This window comes from Arachis ipaensis, chromosome B7 (assembly GCF_059453495.1).
Source record: "Arachis ipaensis isolate K30076 ecotype BB chromosome B7, ASM5945349v1, whole genome shotgun sequence".
Taxonomy (NCBI): domain Eukaryota; kingdom Viridiplantae; phylum Streptophyta; class Magnoliopsida; order Fabales; family Fabaceae; genus Arachis; species Arachis ipaensis.
Genome location: NC_142442.1, coordinates 46,289,959 through 46,312,041, shown reverse-complemented (window position 1 = coordinate 46,312,041; position 22,083 = coordinate 46,289,959). Strand labels below are relative to the sequence as shown.

The 22,083-nt window shown below is 41.8% G+C and overlaps 1 protein-coding gene across 1 annotated transcript; it reads left to right on the top strand.

Annotated features, from left to right (window-relative positions):
• The first annotated feature begins 19,279 nt into the window (after window positions 1–19,279).
• Window positions 19,280–19,771, top strand: LOC107607167 (uncharacterized). The gene has a single exon (XM_016309144.1). It carries the CDS (start codon window positions 19,280–19,282, stop codon window positions 19,769–19,771), a length of 492 nt encoding a protein of 163 aa, XP_016164630.1.
• The last annotated feature ends 2,312 nt before the right edge of the window (window positions 19,772–22,083 follow it).

Below are 22,083 nucleotides of genomic sequence, written 5' to 3'. Positions count from 1 at the left end.
CTTCTTATGCAGAAGAATCTTATGATCTTGAGAACCCTGCAATAGCAGAGGTAAATTACTTAGGTGAACCTTATGGAAACACCTATAACTCATCATGGAGAAATCACCCCAATTTCTCATGGAAGGATCAAAAGCCTCAACAAGGCTTTAATAATGGTGGAAGAAACAGGTTTAACAATAATAAACCTTTTCCATCATCCACTCAGCAACAGACAGAGAACTCTGAACAAAATGCTTCTAATTTAGCAAATCTAGTCTCTGATCTATCTAAGGCCACTGTGAGTTTCATGAATGAAACCAGGTCTTCCATTAGAAATTTGGAAGCACAAGTGGGCCAGCTGAGTAAAAGGATCACTGAAATCCCTCCAAGTACTCTCCCAAGCAATACAGAAGAGAATCCAAAAGGAGAGTGCAAGGCCATTGACATAAGCACCATGGCCGAACCTGTGAGGAGAGGAGAGGACGTGAATCCCAAGGAGGAAGACCTCCTGGGACGTCCAGTGGTCAATAAGGAGCTTCCCTCTGAGGAACCAAAGGACTCTGAGGCTCATCTAGAGACCATAGAGATTCCATTGAACCTCCTTATACCCTTCATGAGCTCTGATGAGTATTCCTCTTCTGAAGAGAATGAGGATGTTACTGAAGAGCAAACTGCCAAGTTTTTTGGTGCAATCATGAAGCTGAATGCCAAATTATTTGGCATTGATACTTGGAAAGTTGAACCTCCCTTGTTCATCAATGAACTAAGTGATCTGGATCAACTGACATTGCCTCAGAAGAGACAGGATCCTGGAAAGTTCATAATAACCTGTACCATAGGCACCATGATCTTTAAGGCTCTGTGTGACCTTGGTTCAGGAATAAACCTCATGCCCCTCTCTGTAATAGAGAAACTGGGAATCTATGGGGTGCAAGCTGCTAAAATCTCATTAGAGATGGCAGACAGCTCTAGAAAACAGGCTTATGGACAAGTAGAGGACGTATTAGTAAAGGTTGAAGGCCTTTACATCCCTGCTGATTTCATAGTCCTGGATACTGGAAAGGAAGAGGATGAATCCATCATCCTAGGAAGACCTTTCCTGGCCACAACAAGAGCTGTGATTGATGTTGACAGAGGTGAAATAGTCCTTCAATGGAATGAGGACTCCCTTGTGTTTAAAACTCAAGGATCTCCCTCTGCAACCATGGAGAGGAAGCAGAAAAAGCTTCTCTCAAGGTAGAGTCAACCAGAGCCCCCACAGTCAAACTCTAAGTTTGGTGTTGGGAGGCCACAACCAAACTCTAAGTTTGGTGTTGAATTCCCATATGCAAACACTAAGTTTGGTGTTGGAGAGTCTCAACAAAGCTCTGCACATCTGTGAGGCTCATTGAGAGCCCACTGTCAAGCTATTGACATTAAAGAAGCGCTTGTTGGGAGGCAACCCAATTTTTTATTTATCTAACTATATTTTTCTTAGTTATATGTCTTTATAGGTTCATGATCATGTGGAGTCACAAAATAAATAAAAAAATTGAAAACGGAATCAAAAACAGCAGAAGAAAAATCACATCCTGGAGGAGCATCTGTCTGGCGTTCAAACGCCAGAACAGAGCATGGTTCTGGCGCTGAACGCCCAGAATGGGCAGCATCCTGGCGCTGAACACCCAGAACAAGCATGGTTCTGGCGTTCAACACCAGAAATGGCAGCAAATGGGCATTGAACGCCAAAAATGGGCACCAACCTGGCGCTGAACGCCCAGAGTTGTGTGCAAAGGCATTTTACATGCCTAATTTGGTGCAGGGATGTAAATGCCTTGACACCTCAGGATCTGTGGACCCCACAGGATCATCTCAGGATCTGTGGACCCCACAGGATCCCCACCTACCTCATCATATCTCTTTCCATTCATGATCATCCCTTCTGTTTTCCATTTACCACTCACATCCATACACCCACCTATCTTCAAAATTCAACATCTCTTTCCACCCAATCCCACCCATATGGCCGAATATACACATCCCTCATTCTCCTTCATATCTTCTTCTTCTTCTTCTATTCTTTCTTCTTTTGCTCGAGGGCGAGCAATATTCTAAGTTTGGTGTGGTAAAAGCATAAGCTTTTTTGTTTTTTCCATAACCATTGATGGCACCTAAGGCCAGAGAAACCTCTAGAAAGAGGAAAGGGAAGACAAAAGCTTCCATCAAGGGTCTATAGCTCAGTGGTAGAATATTTGACTGCAAATCAAGAGATCCCTGAGATACCTCAGGGGATACAATTTCTTCCACACAATTATTGGAAGCAACTAAGGGTGGAACATCTAGAGCACTCCATCATCCTTCATGAAATAAGAGAAGATCAAAAAGCAATGAGGGAGGAGCAACAAAGACAAGGAAGAGACATAGAAGAGCTCAAGGACATCATTGGTTCCTCAAGAAGGAAATGCCACCATCACTAAGGTGGATTCATTCCTTGTTCTTGCTTTCTTCTGTTTTTTGTTTTCTATGTTATGTGCTTATCTATGTTTGTGTCTTCATTACATGATCATTAGTAGTTAGTAACTATGTCTTAAAGTTATGAATGTCCTATGAATCCATCACCTCTCTTAAATGAAAAAATGTTTTAATTCAAAAGAACAAGAAGTACATGAGTTTCGAATTTATCATTGAACTTAGCTTAATTATATTGATGTGGTGACAATGCTTCTTGTTTTCTGAATGTATGCTTGAACAGTGCATATGTCTTTTGAAGTTGTTGTTTAAGAATGTTAAATATGTTGGCTCTTGAAAGAATGATGACTAGGAGACATGTTATTTGATAATCTGAAAAATCATAAAAGTGATTCTTGAAGCAAGAAAAAGCAGCAAAGAACAAAGCTTGCAGAAAAAAAAATAGGCGAAAAAAAAATAGAAAGAAAAAGAAAAAATAAGCAGAAAAGCCAAAAGCTCTTAAAACCAAGAGGCAAGAGCAAAAAGCCAATAACCCTTAAAACCAAAAGGCAAGGGCAATAAAAAGGATCCCAAGGCTTTGAGCATCAGTGGATAGGAGGGCCTAAAAGGAATAAAATCCTGGTCTAAGCGGCTAAACCAAGCTGTCCCTAACCATGTGCTTGTGGCGTGTAGGTGTCAAGTGAAAACTTGAGACTGAGCAGTTAAAGTCAAGGTCCAAAGCAAAAAAAAAAAAAAGAGTGTGCTTAAGAACCCTGGACACCTCTAATTGGGGACTTTAGCAAAGCTGAGTCACAATCTGAAAAGGTTCACCCAATTATGTGTTTGTGGCATTTATGTATCCGGTGGTAATACTGGAAAACAAAGTGCTTAGGGCCACGACCAAGACTCATAAAACAGCTGTGTTCAAGAATCATCATACTGAACTAGGATAATCAATAACACTATCTGAACTCTGAGTTCCTATAGATGCCAATCATTCTGAACCTCAATGGATAAAGTGAGATGCCAAAACTATTCAAGAGGCAAAAAGCTATAAGTCCCACTCATTTGATTGGAGCTATGTTTCATTGATAGTTTGGAATTTATAGTATATTCTATTCTTTTTATCCTATTTTGATTTTCAGTTGCTTGGGGACAAGCAACAATTTAAGTTTGGTGTTGTGATGAGCGGATAATTTATACGCTTTTTGGCATTATTTTTAGTATATTTTTAGTAGAATCTAGTTACTTTTAGGGATGTTTTTAATATATTTTATGTTAAATTCAAATTTCTGGACTTTACTATGAGTTTGTGTATTTTTCTGTGATTTCAGGTATTTTCTGGCTGAAATTGAGGGACTTGATCAAAAATCAGATTCAGAGGTTGAAGAAGGACTGCTAATGCTGTTGGATTCTGACATCTCTGCACTCAAAGTGGATTTTCTGGAGCTACAGAACTCGAAATGGCGCGCTTTTAATTGCGTTGGAAAGTAGACATCCAGGACTTTCCAGCAATATATAATAGTCCATACTTTGGCTAAGAATAGACGACGTAAACTGGCGTCCAACACCAGCTTTCTACCCAATTCTGGCGTCCAGCGCCAGAAAAGGAGCCAAAACCAGAGTTGAACGCCCAAACTGGCACAAATTCTGACGTTCAACTCCAAGAAGGACCTCTACACGTGCAACACTTAAGCTCAGCCCAAACACACACCAAGTAGGCCCCGGAAGTGGATTTATGCATCAATTACTTACTCATGTAAACCCTAGTGACTAGTTTATTATAAATAGGACCTTTTACTATTGTATTTGACATCTTTGGATTACCTTATGATCCTTTGATCACGTTTTGGGGGCTGGCCATCTTGGCCATTCCTGGACCTTCACTTATGTATTTTCAACGGTAGAGTTTCTACACTCCATAGATTAAGGTGTGGAGCTCTGCTGTTCCTCAAGGATTAATGCAAGTACTACTGTTTTCTATTCAATTCATCTTATTTCGCTTCTATTCGCACCCAAGAACGTGATGAAGGTGATGATTATGTGTGACGCTCATCACCATCTCCCCTATGAACACGTGCTTGACAAACACTTCCGTTCTACATGAAATAAGCTAGAATGAATATCTCTTAGATCTCTTAACCGGAATCTTCGTGGCATAAGCTAGAATGATGGCGGCATTCAAGAGAATCCGGAAAGTCTAAACCTTGTCTGTGGTATTCCGAGTAGGATTCAATGATTGAATGACTGTGACGAGCTCCTAACTCGCAATTGCAGGGCGTTAGTGACAGACGCAAAAGGATAGTAAATCCTATTCCAGCATGATCGAGAACCGACAGATGAATAGCCGTGCCATGACAGGGTGCGTGAGCATATTATTCACTGAGAGGATAAGATGAAGCCATTGGCAAGGGTGATGCCTCCAGACGATTAGCCGTGCCGTGACAGGGCATTGGATCATTTTCCCGAGAGATGACCGAAAGTAGCCATTGACAGTGGTGATGTATCACATAAAGCCAGCCATGGAAAGGAGTGAGACTGATTGGATGAAGATAGCAGGAAAGCAGAGGTTCAGAGGAACGAAAAGCATCTCCATTCGCTTATCTGAAATTCCTACCAATGATTTACATAAGTATCTCTATCCCTATTTTATTATATAATATTCGAAAACACCATTATCACTTTATATCTGCCTGACTGAGATTTACAAGGTGACCATAGCTTGCTTCATACCAACAATCTCCGTGGGATTCGACCCTTACTCACGTAAGGTATTACTTGGACGACCCAGTGCACTTGCTGGTTAGTTGTATCGAAGTTGTGACAAATTATGAATGTGTAATCATGATTACGCGTACCAAGTTGCTCACGTGCCAGGAATAGTTTGAGCCTGGACATCACAATTTCGTGCACCAGGTATCCCCAACAAGGAGGCAATTACAATCAAGGGGGTAGCAACTATAACCAAGGTTGGAGAGATAATTCCAACCAAGGATGGCGGGACAATTATCAACAAAGAGGTAGGGACAATGGAGGAAATCAAAGATGGAACAACAACAACTCACAAAATCGATAATCACAAAACCAACCATACCCTCAACAAAAACAAGGAAGAAACTACTGATAAACCCATATTTCATGAGTTATTTTGTGCTTAGTTTGAGTGATTTATTCAATCATTCACCCACTTATTCATATTAATTGCATGGTTTTACTTTTCCTTCCTTATTATGTGATGTATGTGAAAAACATGTTTCCTAAGCTTTAAAATTAATTATTTTTAATTACCTTTACTTCCATTCGATGTCGTGATTAGTGTGTTGAGTAGTTTCAGATTTTCTAAGGCAGAATGACTTAAAGGATGGAAAAGGAAACATACAAAAATGGAAGGAAAGTGTGAAACGGAATTTTGGAGAAACTGGCATCCACGCGATCGCATGGACGACGCGATCGCGTGCCAGGAGCGAAGAAACAGCGACGCGGCCGCATGATTGACGCAGTCGCGCGACTTGAGCATAGCGCATTCGACGCAGACGCGTGACCGACGCGACCGCGCCACAAGGAAAACTTCAGATGACGCGACCGCGTGACCCACGCGGACGCGTGACAGAGGCCACGCATCAGAATTTACAGAATACGCCTCCAGCGATTTCTGAAGCCCTTTTGGCCCAGATCCAGGTACAGAACACACAGACTAGAGGCTATAAAGTGGGGGAATGCATCCATTCAAAAGGGAGCTCGCATTTTTGTTACTTCCTATGATTTAGATTTAGTTTGAGAGAGGTTCTCTCCTCTCTCTCTTAGGATTTAGGACTTCTCTTAGTTTGTAAGAGTGACTCTCGATCCAGGTTTTATGTTTCTTTGTTTTAAGCTTCCCTTTTCACTTTTATTTATTTATTCCAGCACTTGAATTGATTATTTACTCTTATAATTTAATTTATGAATTATTCCATGTTACAGATTGTTAATTGAATTAATGATTATTTGAGGTATTTCAGTTATTGATTGCTTTCTCTTTAATTTGTGTTACCATTGCTTTCCATCTAAGGACATTTTTATTCCAGTAATTTTACTTTTTCCCCTTTTGGTCTTGGTTAAGAAATCAGTAACTCAACATTATCAAACTCAACATAACTGATAATCGCTATCTTGCTAATTGAACTGAACTTCAATAATCCCAACTTTTTCTTAGGAATTAAATAGGATTCTAAGGTCAAACTAATTAGTCCCTTGACTTTCCTTTGCTTTAGTAAAGGTTAACTAAGTGGAATTTAGATTCAACTTTCATTATTGTTGAGAGGGATAACTAAGTTGGACTTCCAATTTCTCTTACCTTGCCAAAAGTTGCTTTACAGTGTTTATTTATTTTAAATGCCATTTATTTTACTTGTCATTCAAATTACTTGCTTCTCACCTTCTAAACCCCGATTACAACCTTTATAGCCAATAATAAGAACATACTTCCTTGCAATTCCTTGAGAAGACGACTCGAGGTTTGAATACTCGGTTAACAATTTTTAAAGGGGTATTGTTACTTGTGACACCCAAAACGTTTGTATGAAGGGATTTCTGTCGGTTTAGAGACTATATCTACAATGCGACTGTTTTTATGAACTTCTTTACTGGCAAAAATCCTCTCATCAAAATGGTGCCGTTGCCGGGGAACTACTAACGTGTGCCTTATTATTGGTTATTGTAAATATTTTTCTTTTGCTTGTTTATTTATTTTTGTTTTTCCTTTTTATCTTTATTTGCTACCATGAATTCTCACCCCTCTCGCTTTGAGTTTGGTTCTAACTTTGTTGAAGGAAATAGAAGTTACAGTAGGAATGTGCATCAAGGTCAGACCAATCAAGGATGGATGGAGCCAAGAGGATCTAATCAACCCTTTAGGCAGCAACACCCTCCGAGATATCTTGGACAAAGACCATTCTACCGTGCATACCCAGCTAAAAGATATGGTGGACAACCTTGCAACTACCAACAAGCCCCACCCCGTGTATATAAACCATCCTTTCAACATAACCTCGAACCACCACACTCACAAGCTTCTCTTCACCATTCGCCACCATATGATCCTTCCTTATCCCAGTACCAATCCAATCACTCCCAATCACCACCACTTTCCTATGTATCATGTCCAAGTCCGGCAACCCGAGAAGCAGAGGTTCGCCTAAAGGAAACAGTAAATAAAAGGTTTCTAGGCGCTCAAATACACAAGGATCAGCCACAGCCCCATGTGAACAGTCTAATGAAGAGCGTAGCATGAAGGAGATACCAGAAACTCCAGTGGACAAGACAGAGAATGAATTCGTACTAGAACAGGTAGAAGAAGCTGTCATTATTCAAGAAGAAGAGTTGGTTGAAGATCTAGGAGATGCTGAACCTCCATGGGAATCCAGAACTGAGGAGAACTCCGTCAAGGACGCTACAGTTGATGCTAAGGAGGATATTGTACAATCTCCAAGGCAAGTTGTTTATGAAGAATCAGACGGAATAACCCAAGACACAAATTCCCTTGATGATGATAGTCACAAGTCAAATTCTCTTAGTAATGAACTGGCATCCGCAAGTGAATTCTCTGAGGTCGAAGAATCTTCCCCAAGTGAATATGAAGACGATGCGGAGGTAGATTTCTCTCAACCTCCAATCTATGACTCAAGTGATGAGGAAGACATAGAAGACTTTGACCAGGACACAGATACAATTGTAGAGCCTTGCAAGGAAGTGGAGGAATTCACAGAAGAGCACAAGGGAGTAGAACTTACAGAACCACCAGAAACACCTACCCCAAGGCCATTACCACCTAATACAAGCTTCAAGTGGGTACAATCCATAACCTATAACTTTACTTATTCACTTGAATATGGTTTGCTTGAAACAGATGGCCAGCTTAGAGCTCTTTGCGACTTTAAGAGTAAGAGGGAAATGGCTCATACTCAGAGTTGGTGCAAAAGGTTCAATAAGGTTCCACGCTTCACCTCGAAGTACACGGATTGGTATCATGCTCAATTGCATGGATCACGGAGAATGTTTGGTCACCATGGTGAGATTCTACTCTTTAAACTGCCCGGATGGAGACATGTATATCAAGACGGAGGCGGATTTAAAAGCAAGGCTTGGGATCTTGGAGTTTATTCTGACGTTTGTCACCCCGGGAGCCTAACAATATGTTTGAAGCCGTTCAGAAGCTTTGCATGCCTAGTTTGGGATCCCGGAGGCTATTGCCATTCCAAGCACTGGTGGAGATTTTTGGACGAATTTAAACACAAGCCACCATAACAGGAAGCCCTTCCAATGTCCAACTTAAGGACTTTAACTAAAAGTGCTAGGTGGGAGACAACCCACCATGGTATGATCGTTCCTTTTGCAATTTTAATTTTATTTCATTTTGTTTGTTTTTGAATTTTATTTTTATTTTATTTAACCTGGAATCATGCATAGCATTCACATTAAGCATTGCATCCTGCATTCAGTTAAAAAAAAAAAGGGATGCACGACGCGACCGCTTGCACCATGCGATCGCGTCATAATACGAAAACGCTACCCACGCGACTGCGTCATCCACGCGGCCGCGTGCCCTGGAGATCAGCGTCAAAATCCAACGTCCAGAAAGTTAGGTTGGAATCGTGCGGCCCTTGTGCGTTTTGTACAAATTGGCCACGCGATCGCATGCCCCATGCGATCGCGTCACATGCACAAAACCAATCCTACGCGACCGCGTGAGCGATGCGATCGCGTCGCATGGATTCCACAACACCCTCGAAGGAGACAGAGAGTTGCGCTGAAACGGTGCTGGAGTCGTGCGTTTAGCACAATTTCCAGCGACGCGATCGCGCGACCCATGCGATCGCGTCATCTCCTCTTCCACCCCTCTCATGCGATCGCACGCCCCACGCGATCGCGTCACTCCCATTTTCACCCCCAACCACGCGACTGCGTGCCCCCACGCGACCGCGTGGATTCAAAAATATAACACCCCTTGTCACGCGAAACCCTACATTCGCGCAGCCCCCCCCCCCCGCCCCCAATTCCTCTTCTCCCTCTCTTCTTCCCCAACCCTCAACCACCACCACCCAGCCACCACCGCGCCACCACCTAGACGCCGCCGCCGTCCAGACGCCGCCGCCACCTACCCCCCTTCCTCCCTTCCCTTCTTCCTTCTTCTTTCTTCCTCTCTTCCCCCCCTTTCCGCCACTGCCCTCTGCGAACCACCACCCACCACCGCCGGCCATCCCAGCCGCGCCACCTCCTTCCCCCTATCCAATCCCCTCCCCTATTTCCCCCATTACCCTTCCCAAACCCCTACCCCCTAACAGCAGCAACCGCCGTTCCACCGCCGCCACCCGCCGTGCCGGACGTCACCGCCACCACCCCAGCCACCTCTGTACCCCAACCTCCTTTTTTCGCCTTCCAGGTTCCGCAACACGCAATCCCTTTTATCCGTTCGTAGTTTACTCTTATTTTTTCATCTTTGTTCATGTTAGGATAGTTAGATATGCATGCTGTAGTGGATTTTAGGTTGTTAGGTAGCCTAGGATGTGGTTAGTGACTCTAGGTCTGTTTATTTGCACTGTTCTTGCTTCTGTTTTATAATATTTGCAAATCTGCTGTTGCTGTAATCTTGTTCATATGCTGTATTTCTTGTATATTGCTGCTCTTTACATTGAATTTTCATGCTTATATTATATATATGTACCTGCAGCTTGACTTTTTAATTCATATGAACTGCCTTGTTTGCTGTTTATTTTCCGGGACAATCCAATTTTAGCCGGAATGTTGCCCAAATTTTTTGTGAATTGTTTTCATTCATGTTTTGGTTTGGCAATCTGAACTCTGTTGTCCTCTGCCTTAACCAAGCCATTTCATGAATGCTATGGTAGACTTTCTTATCCTCTTTGATTTCCTGGTTTATAAACTACATTTGTGATATTCTGATTCTAGTTCTTGCTTTCTTTATATCTATTTGAATCAACATCACCCTGTTTTCCTTGTTCGGTTATGAGTTATTTCTAGTCATAATTGTGAATCCTTGTTACATGGACTATTTTATTTATGCCACTTACTTTAACCCGCATTTTACTGACTCACTAATTTTAATTTACTAACTTTTTTTTTTCAAATTCTAACCGTACTACCCTTTTAAAATCTCTCTTCTGATTTTTCACTTTCCTCTAACTTTCTAACCATGGCATACTGACAATTTTTCTATTTAACTTGAATTATGATACATTTTGGATTGTAAATTCTTCCTTTCAACTTTTAAACTACTATACAATCCTTAATACGCCATTACTTAACTCATTTACCTACTTCCCATTCTCCTTTGCCACTTTGAGTTTTCTTTGTTTAATTGCCTATTTACTTTCCTATTTTTATCCATATCCTGGTTTCCCATTTTTCAGGATGTCTACCTCACAAAGAAAAGGAAAAGGCAAGGCTACTGGCAAGCGCAAGAGAGGAGATTCCTCCCAGTCCATCATTGACCTAATGCATGATTCCTCATGGTGGGAGAAGAACTTTACACAGCAGGAAAAAGCTGACCAGCTACTCCCTGCAAATGATCCAATAAAATTTGCAAACCGGTACTGTGAGCTGAAGTATCCGGCATTTGCAAACTCCAAGAATCTATACCTGGAGAGAACTCTGAGGATTCTAGAAGCACTCCAGCAGTACACCACTGAGCAAATCAAGCAAAGAGGCTGGTTTTTTCTGGAGAGAGCACTAACAGAGGTCAATGCATCTTAGGTCAGGGAATTCTACTGCAACTACTACATCACCACCCTCGATGCAGTGAACCTGAGAGGAAAGTAGATTCTGGTCACTGAGGAGGCCATAGAGGACATTCTCCGGCTCCTAGCCAAGTTCGATTAGCCTGATGGTTATTCAAAGGCTGAGGAGGACATGCGCCTGATGCAGTTTGATTGGGATGCTGTGAAGGCACGAATAGCTCTCGACCCAACTGTTCCTTGGGAGATGGGTCAGGACACCACCATGCCTAGAGGGATCAAGAGGACATAATTAAATGATGAGGCTCGGTTATGGCACCAGATCTTGAGCAACTATGTGATGCCGAGTACTCATGAGACGGAGATCCCGGCTGCTATGATCACCCTCCTATGGTGTGTGTTGGAGGGTAAAGACCTTTATCTGCCACGCTTTATCCAGCATTATATGGCCAGGGTTCATGTCCGAGGCACCCTCTCTTTTCCGTATCTGGTTACACAGCTAGGCCGTCGAGCTGACGTGCCATGGGAGGATGCTGATGAGAGACCACCAGCGGCAAAATGCAGGAAGATCATTCCTCACAGCAGGAACTTCCTAGCCTTGGGCTCCAGACCACCACCCTTCACTGCTACTGATGAGACAGCCCCACCGTCTGCTGGACCCTCTTCATCCACGGCTGCCCCTGCTGCCACCACTGCACCTCCACCTGCCTCTGAGCCCGTATACCGCCTCGTGCACTGCCTATTCAGACAGCTTGATCAGATGGAGCGCCGTAACCGACGCCGGTATGAGAGATTGGAGCGTCGCAGCCAGCGATGCTATTCGCATCTGAAGCTGATGATCCGACAGGGTGGTGACATCCCCTCCGAGCCCGACACACCATCGGAGCCATCAGAGGAGGAGGAGCATGAGCCCCAGGAGGAGACCCATCTGTAGGCAGGCACAGAGCAGGCTACACCACATCAGGAGGTTACGCATCAGATCGAGGCTGCAGATCCGGAGATCCCGATCCAGTCAGCACCGCCTCTACAGCAGCCAGACCCTCAGCCCACCACCACCACAGTGCCTCCAGCTACCATCCCTACCAGTGATGACACCCCTTCACACCTGGCTTGACTGATCATCAGGGACGATGCTTCATTTTAAGTGTGGGGAGGTCGCCATCTCTGACGTTTTATTTTGGTGAACCACTACATCTCTTTTTTCTTTTATTTTGGATATTTTTTCTGTATTTTTCTTTTTACTGTTATTTTCTGAGTACTTATACATTGCTGCTTTTATGTATTTTTACTCTATTTCCGCATTTTGCATTTTTAGTTCATATTTTTAGTTATTTAGTTTAGTTTACAATTCTGACTTATTAGTGGATTAATTATTATAGTTTACCCTTTTTAGCATAAGATAGCATAGTTAAATTGAAAAAGGAAGTAAGCTAGAAAATTAAACATAACAGATTTAAATCCATAAACCTTGTATATATAGCATTACATCATATAGTTAAGTTGACAACATTTCATCAAGGAGGAACATTAAAACTTTAAAGGCTACCCTAAATAATCTTTTTATGAGAATAATGGGAATTTTTTAACTAAACCTGTATAACATATATGAATGATATATGATGCTTGAGTTAGAGAACACACAGCCTGTGAGTCTTGAGCTTAATTGTATGGTTGCATTCAAACCATAATTTCATTCTTGTGTGTTTCACTTCTTTTTATTCTGATGTTCTTTACTTTGCTTTAATCTATATGTCCAATTATAGAATATAGAATATAGAATATAGATACATACCAAAAGAATGATCGAGGCCATCATTTGATTTTAGCTCACTTACCCCAAAATAACCTACCTTTCACATCACCCTTGTCAGCACCTTTGAGCCTTTAAAATCCCTTTTATTCTATTTAGCCATACTACTAACCTTAAGCAAAAGAACAAAATAAAATCCCAAGTTGAATCCTTGGTTAGCTTAAGATAGAAAATTATGAATAGATTAAAATGTGGAAAACCTATTGGGAACATGGATGATAGAAACAAAAGGTAAAAGAGTTAAAAGAAATAAAATAAAATTTGGGAAGCATGCTCATGAGAAATCAAAGTGATTCAATTACCATGTGCATTAAAAAAAAAGTTATTTTTCAGCATTTAAGGGGATACATAAGAACTCCTCAATGAAAAATAAAAGCAATGTACATGGGATAAAAATAAAATTGAAACATGAGCATGTAACAACAAGTGGGATAATATGGAAAAATTGGTAAAGAAGCTTGTTCTACTAAATATGTATGTTAAGTGAGATCTTAGTCTAATTAAGGATTCACTTATTAGCTCACTTAGCTTTATACATATATCCCTACCTTTACCTTGGCCCCATTACAACCTTAATTAAAGACCTCATGACTTTTGGTATTACTGTACTCTATAATTGTTGATTGGTTAGATGAAGAACAAAGTTACAGAAAGTAGGAATAAAAAGAAAAGTAGAGTGAATAAACCCAATAAACACTGAGTGACTAGAGGGTAAATACAAAATCCAGTGAGGGTTCAATAACTCATCAACATATATCTGTGCTTAATTTACTAATTGTTTTGCAAGTTTGTACAATATTTTTATTTCCCATCTCATTTGCTAAAATGCTTTATTATTTAAGGGTTGGCTATATATATATATATATATATGACTCCTTGAGAATGTGAATTAACTTGACTACATGTAAGCTTTATATATGAGTGGATAAATTGGAATTGCATGACTCATTTAGGTAGATGCATTTAGAATAGGTTGCATTGCATAACATTCCACCACTTTAACCTTACCTTATTCTTTACCTTGGATTTAGCATGAGGACATGCTATTGTTTAAGTGTGGGGAGGTTGATAAACCCATATTTCATGAGTTATTTTGTGCTTAGTTTGAGTGATTTATTCAATCCTTCACCCACTTATTCATATTAATTGCATGGTTTTACTTTCCCTTCCTTATTATGTAATGTATGTGAAAAACATGTTTCCTAAGCTTTAAAATTAATTATTTTTAATTACCTTTACTTCCATTCGATGCCGTGATTAGTGTGTTGAGTAGTTTCAGATTTTCTAAGGCAGAATGACTTAAAGGATGGAATAGGAAACATACAAAAATGGAAGGAAAGCGCGAAACGGAGTTTTAGAGAAACTGGCATCCACGCGATCGCATGGACGACGTGATCGCATGCCAGGAGCGAAAAAGCAGCGACGCGGCCGCATGACTGATGCAGCCGCGCGACTTGAGCATAGCGCATTCGACGCGGACGCGTGACCGATGCGACCGCGCCACAAGGAAAACTTCAGATGACGTGACCGCGTGACCCACGCGGATGCGTGACAGAGGCCACGCATCAGAATTTACAGAATACGCCCCCAGCGATTTCTGAAGCCCTTTTGGCCCAGATCCAGGTACAGAACACACAGACTAGAGGCTATAAAGTGGGGGAATGCATCCATTCAAAAGGGAGCTCGCATTTTTGTTACTTCCTATGATTTAGATTTAGTTTGAGAGAGGTTCTCTCCTCTCTCTCTTAGGATTTAGGACTTCTCTTAGTTTGTAAGAGTGACTCTCGATCCAGGTTTTATGTTTCTTTGTTTTAAGCTTCCCTTTTCACTTTTATTTATTTATTCCAGCACTTGAATTGATTATTTACTCTTATAATTTAATTTATGAATTATTCCATGTTACAGATTGTTAATTGAATTAATGATTATTTAAGGTATTTCAGTTATTGATTGCTTTCTCTTTAATTTGTGTTACCATTGCTTTCCATCTAAGGACATTTTTATTCCAGCAATTTTACTTTTTCCCCTTTTGGTCTTGGTTAAGAAATCAGTAACTCAACATTATCAAACTCAACATAACTGATAATCGCTATCTTGCTAATTGAACTGAACTTCAATAATCCCAACTTTTTCTTAGGAATTAAATAGGATTCGAAGGTCAAACTAATTAGTCCCTTGACTTTCCTTTGCTTTAGTAAAGGTTAACTAAGTGGAATTTAGATTCAACTTTCATTATTGTTGAGAGGGATAACTAAGTTGGACTTCCAATTTTTCTTACCTTGCCAAAAGTTGCTTTACAGTATTTGTTTATTTTAAATGCCATTTATTTTACTTGTCATTCAAATCACTTGCTTCTCACCTTCTAAACCCCGATTACAACCTTTATAGCCAATAATAAGAACATACTTCCTTGCAGTTCCTTGAGAAGACGACCTGAGGTTTGAATACTCGGTTAACAATTTTTAAAGGGGTTTTGTTACTTGTGACACCCAAAACATTTGTAGAAGGGATTTCTGTCGGTTTAGAGACTATATCTACAACGCGACTGTTTTTATGAACTTCTTCACTGGCGAAAATCCTCTCATCAACTACCAAACCTACCAACCACCACATCAAAGACAACCACCTCAACCCAATCAATCACAAGCCCCTCAAATCACATATCCCTCCACATCTCCCAATCAAGATGATACACTCCGATCCATTCTTCAAGGACAAAAAGAACTTCAAACTACACTTGCCTCTGGTCTTACCGGTCTTACATCTACTCTCCAAGCTCTTCTCGCCCGCATGGAACCATCTACATCCACTCCTCAAGCCTCAAGTTCTAGTGCGATACCCTCTCAACCGCTACCCAACCCCAATGGTGGTATCAACGCCATTACCTTGAGGTCCGAAACCAAATTGCAAGAGAGGAATCCAAAGGCACCTATACCAATGATAGTCACCCAAGATGAGGAGGGAATTGAGATAGAAGAAATTGAAAAGGAGAATGAGGCACAAGAGGTAGTTGAAGATGAAGTCCCTCAACCAAGAGGTGAAGTCTCCAAAGATGAGAAGGTCTTGGAAGAAGAAGTCGCTCAACCAATTCCATTTCCCACATTAGCAAGGAAAGCTAAGAAGCGTGTAGAGCTTGACCCCAAAATGGTGGAGATGTTGAAGAAAGTTGAGGTAACTATCCCTCTCTTTGATGCTATCCATCAAGTACCTAAATATGCAAAGTTTCTTAAGGACTTATGTATGAACAAAGATAGAATTCATGAGTTAGAGACTATTCCATTGGGGAGTTCTATTTCGGCTTTGATGGGAGCACTACCGGAAAAGTGTGGTGATTCAGGCCCGTGCATGGTTACTTGTACTATAGATGGAGTTCAATTTATTGATTGTATGTGTGATCTTGGTGCATGCGTTAGTATTATACCTCTTTTCGTTTACCATATATTGAAGCTCCCACCATTGAAGCGGTCGGCGGCTAGGTTTGTCTTAGCGGATAAGAGCATAATAACTGTGACGGATATTGCAGAAGATGTGTTGGTAAACATAAAGGGTTTGATATTTCTGACTGATTTTTATATTCTTGAGATGCCACCTAGTGAATCCGAAAGGACATCATCCATCTTACTTGGGAGGCCATTTTGGAGGACCTCTAGGTTCAAATTGGATGTTTATTCGGGAACTTACTCTTTTGAGATCGACGGGAGAGTCGTAAGTTTTAGCCTAGATGAAGCGATGAGGCACCCACCGGAGAACCATTCCATATTCTGGTGTGACTTAATTGATAACATTGTGGCCGAAGTGCATTATACAAAGCTAGATGAGAAAAGTATGATTGAAGAACCGAATGAAGAGAACACCTCACCCCTTCCGGCACCACCGGAAATTCATCAAGTGTCAAGTCAAGAGAAAAATATAGAATTGAAACCACTACCGCCCCACCTAAAGTATTCCTACCTTGATGAAGCCCACAAGTTTCCAGTGATTGTTGCAAGGGAACTCACTCCTCAACAAGAAGAGAAGTTTCTACATGTTTTGAGGGAGAACAAAAGGGCCATAGGGTGGAGCTTGGCGGATCTAGTGGGCATAAGCCCCCCAAGTGTACGAGCACCGAATATTCCCAAAGGAAGGAGCTAGACCCGTTCAACAACCTCAAAGGCGACTAAATCCTACCATTCTAGAGGTTGTAAAAAAAGAGGTCACCCGGTTATTAGAAGCGAACATCATCTACCCCATTTCGGATAGTGAATGGGTGAGTCCCGTTCAAGTTGTGCCAAAGAAGTCCAGGGTGACTACAATCAAGAATGAGAGCAGGGAGCTTATAGCAATAAGGGTGCAAAACTCTTGGCGGGTGTGCATTGACTACCGACGGTTGAACACGGCCACTAGAAAGGATCATTTTTTGCTACCATTTATCGATCAAATGCTTGATCGGCTATCTGGTAAATCTCATTACTATTTTCTAAATGACTATTCAGGGTACTTCCAAATTCACATTGCTTTAGAAGATCAAGAAAAAACAACATTTACGTGCCGCTTTGGAACTTATTCCTATAAGCGTATGTCATTCGGCTTATACAATGCACCGGCAACTTTCCAAAGGCGCATGATGAGCATATTTGCGGATTTTCTAGAGCAATGCATGGAGGTATTCATGGATGACTTCAGTGTTTATGGGACTCTTTTGATCATTGCTTGGATAACCTTGCAAAAGTGTTGGAGAGATGTACTAAATCGAACCTTGTCTTAAATTTTGAGAAGTGTCATTTTATGGTTAGGCAAGGTATCGTTTTAGGACATATTGTCTCCAATGATGGTATTTCAGTAGATCCAGCAAAGATCAATGTTATATCTAGCTTGCCTTACCCCTCCTCCGAGAGGGAAGTCCGTTCGTTCCTTGGACATGCAGGTTTTTACCGAAGATTTATCAAGGACTTTAGCAAGGTAGCATTGCCTCTATCTCGATTGTTGCAAAAGGATGTTGAGTTTGACCTAAGCAAAGAGTGCATAGAGGCTTTTGACAAGCTTAAGGTGGCATTGACCCAAGCTCCCATCGTGAAAGGGCTGGATTGGAGTCGGCCGTTCGAAATAACGTGTGATGCTTCAAACTATGCGGTGGAAGCCGTGTTAGCACAACACGAGGGTAAGAATCCATATGTCATAGGCTATGCATCAAAAACATTAAATGGAGCCCAATCCAATTACACTACCACCGAGAAAGAGCTATTGGCTATTGTTTTCACTTTGGATAAATTTCGAGCTTATCTACTTGGTTCTAAGGTGGTAGTGTACTCGGATCATGCGGCATTAAAATATTTGTTGGCTAAAAAGGAATCCAAACCGAGATTGATTAGATGGGTTTTATTGTTGCAAGAATTTGACTTGGAAATCAAAGATAGGAGTGGTTCGCAAAACCTAGTGGCGGATCACTTGAGTCGCCTTGAGCACACCAAAGGCAATGCCACTCTTATTAATGATTATTTTCCATTTGAGGGCTTGCAAGCAATCTCGAAAGTCATTCCTTGGTATGCGCCAATAGCTAATTACTTGGTATCCTGCACCTTTCCTCCTAATCTCTCCAAGCATCAAAAGGATAAGCTAAAAAGTGAATCCAAATATTATGTATGGGATGACCCATACCTTTGAAGATGTAGAGCGGATCAAGTAATTCGGAGGTGCATTCCACAAACCAAATTCCAATCAATCTTGGAAGCTTGCCACTCTTCCGAGGGAGGTGGACATTATGGACCTCAAAGGACGGCAAGAAAAGTCCTAGATTGTGGATTTTTGTGGCCAACTCTTTTCAAGAATTCCGCTCTCTTTTGTAAATCTTGCTCTCAATGTCTTTAGATTTGGTAATATCTCCAAGAAGGATGAAATACCCCAACAAACCATGCTATTTTGTGAAATTTTTGATGTGTGGGTATTGACTTCATGGGGCCATTCCCAAACTCTAACGGTTTTCTCTACATTATACTTGTCGTTGATTATGTGTCCAAATGGGTGGAAGCGATACCCACCCGGACGGACGATGCTAATGTAGTCCTTTCTTTTGTGAGGAATAATATAATTTATCACTTTGGATCACCACGAGCAATCGTTAGTGACCAAGGTTCACATTTTTGCAATAAAAGAATGGAAGGACTCATGAGGAAGTATGGCATCATACATAAAGTAGCCACGGCCTATCACCCACAAACGAACGGCCAAGCCGAGGTTTCCAATCGAGAGATCAACCATGTATTGGAAAAGATTGTGAAGCCTAATAGAAAAGATTAGAGTGCCAAGCTTACCGATGCACTTTGGACCTACCGAACGGCGTACAAGACGCCAATTGGCATGAGCCCCTTTCGGTTGGTATATGGCAAAGCTTACCATTTACCGGTGGAAGTAGAACATAAAGCATATTGGGCCGTCAAGGAGTGCAATCCAAGTTTGGGAGGTGCCGGAATTGAGAGAAAGCTACATTTAGTGGAATTGGAGTGTTTGCGGTTGGAAGCCTATGAGAACTCTAGACTTTACCAGGAGAGGATGAAAGCCATGCATGACAAAAACATAAGAAGAAGGGAATTTAGAGCCGGTGATCTAGTCCTCCTCTACAATTCAAGATTGAGATTGTTGCCCGAAAAACTAAGGTCAAGATGGGAAGGACCCTATCAAGTGGAGAAAGCGGAACCTTATGGGGTCTATCATTTGTGCCATCCCTCAAGTCCGGACATCTTCAAGGTTAATGGGCATCGTCTAAAGTTATATCATGGTGAAAAAATGAAGAGCAACAAGGAGATTGAGGTGTTCCTTTTGGAAGATGCACCCAATGGCAAAGGGAATTGAGCTAGTGACCGTCCAACTTAAGGACATTAAACAAAAGTGCTAGGTGGAAAACACCCCACCATGGTGAGATCTACCTTTTTGTCTCTTTTGTATATAGTTCTTGAACTCTCTGTTGATTTGTGATTGCTTAGCTATAGAATTGTTGGGATAGATTTGATTTTGGTTGCCTTAGATAAGTTGTTCATGAAGAATTGCATTGATTTTAAGTAGGTGGATTGATAGTGTGGTAGAAAACACCCCATTTTTAGGTAATGCATGGAGTTTTGGGTGTTTTTGGTCCCTTTGGCTTGCTTGCCTACTAAATTTGTCATAAAAATGCATTTCTTCATGTTATCCAAAAAAAAAAGGGGGGAGGATCCACGCGTGGGCGTGCTAGACACGTACCCATTGACGGCCTTCGCAGCTCCTGATACAAAAATCCAGAGAGTTATGCGAGAATTGAGCCAGCACTGAGCCCCACGCCTGACCCCACTCACGCGTGCGCGCACCTGGCGTGAACGCGTCCATGATTCTGAATGCGCAACCCACGCGTCCGTGTGGGCGACGCGTACGCGTCGACTGCGCCACCTGCACCCCTGGTACATTTTCCAGAGAGTTAGGAAAACTCTGGGATGACACTATGCCCTGCGCCTAACCTAGCTCACGCGTGCGCGCACCTGGCGCGTACGCGTCCTTCTGCTGGTTTGCGAATCGAGACGTAAGCATGCATGCCGCGTCTGCGTCGATCGCACAACTCCAACTCTTGGTACCATTTTCCCGAGAGTTGCGCAAATATTGCGCTAACACTATGCTGGGAGCACGACTCCCACCGACACGCCAGTGTACCTGATGCTTGCGCGTCCATCTGCTTCATGCCAAATCCACGTGTGTGTGCACTGTGCGCGTGTGCGTTGATCTTCCTGCAGCTAACTCCTGGTACCCAGACCAGAGAGTTGCGCGAGTTTTGGGCTAACATTGTGCCACTAGCACAACTACCCTAACACGTGCGCGCCACTTGCGCGTACGCGTCCATTCTTCTTCTGGTGCCCAGGCGTACGCATGGGCGACGCTTCTGCATCCTTACTATCTTCTGCCCATCCATGCGTATGAGTAGAGGGCGCGCTCGCGTCGATCCCATGACGCAGAAACACTGCAGCGCGCCCCTTTTCAAATGCTTTGCTTCTTCTTTCCACTTCCATCTTACTTCTCTACTCCAAACCCCCTTCTTCAACCACTTCTACCACCCTCTCTCAGCCCCTCTCACTGGCGACACTGATCACCGGCAACCACCACTTCCGGCGGTGCCACACTCTTCTCTCTCCTCTCTTTCCCCATTTTTCTTCTCCTCCCTTCTCACTTATATTCTCCATTACCTTCTTCCCCTCTCAAGGTATTTTCACCTTTCCCTTTTCTTTTTTTTTTACTTCTTTCTTTTTCTTTCTTTAGTTGCATTTCCTTGCTTTCCTTCTTAGTTAGCTTCTTATTCATGCTTACTTGTTTGTTTGCTTTTTCCTTTCTTTTTTCATTTTTTTTCATGGGTGTTGAGGGTGGAGATTTCTCTTGCATTAGTGGGTTAATTAGTTATATTTGATTTCCTTGCAATATGTGGTGCTCTATGATGATTAGTAATGTTTTGTGGGATGCTACATTGTTACTTTTCCTCCATTTGTTTATTGCTTAAGGGTTGCACACCAAGTGTTTGATGAAAGGCACATATGAGTTTTTATTTCAAATTTGACTTAGTTCTTCCCACTTAGTGTCCTTTCCCACTCACTTGCTTATTCCTATGTGCATTGAGCCTATTACTCTTCATGTTTCATATTTCCATGCTCACCCCTTATGACTTGCTTCTTGTTATTGATGTTTGAGTGTATGCTTCTCATGCCTCTTATTTGCATGCTTATATCCCTCTTGCATCACATGCTAGTGACTTGGCGTTGTGTCCATTGTTGTCTTAGTTACATGTTGCAGCTGTCATGTATTTAAGACACTATTTCTCTTATGGCCTTCTTTCTCACTTGCATGATTACCATTTATGAGTGTTTCTTTGAGTTTAATGTCTCCTCCTTTTTCCCTTTCATAGGATGGTCATAAAAAAGGATAAGGGAAAGGCGCCGAAGAAACCGCCTACTAAAAAGGCCCCTCAAAGATCCACCAACAAGGGGCACCAAGCACCTAAGGCTAAGCCCCTCCTCAAGAAGGCAAGGAGCATCGCTAATGTTGATGCACTAGAGAAGGATAACCCTCCGAGGGATCCAAATAAGTTTTTCAACCGATACTGTGAGCTTGTATACCCCATGATAATTGAAAGGAACTATCACGCGGATCCTCTT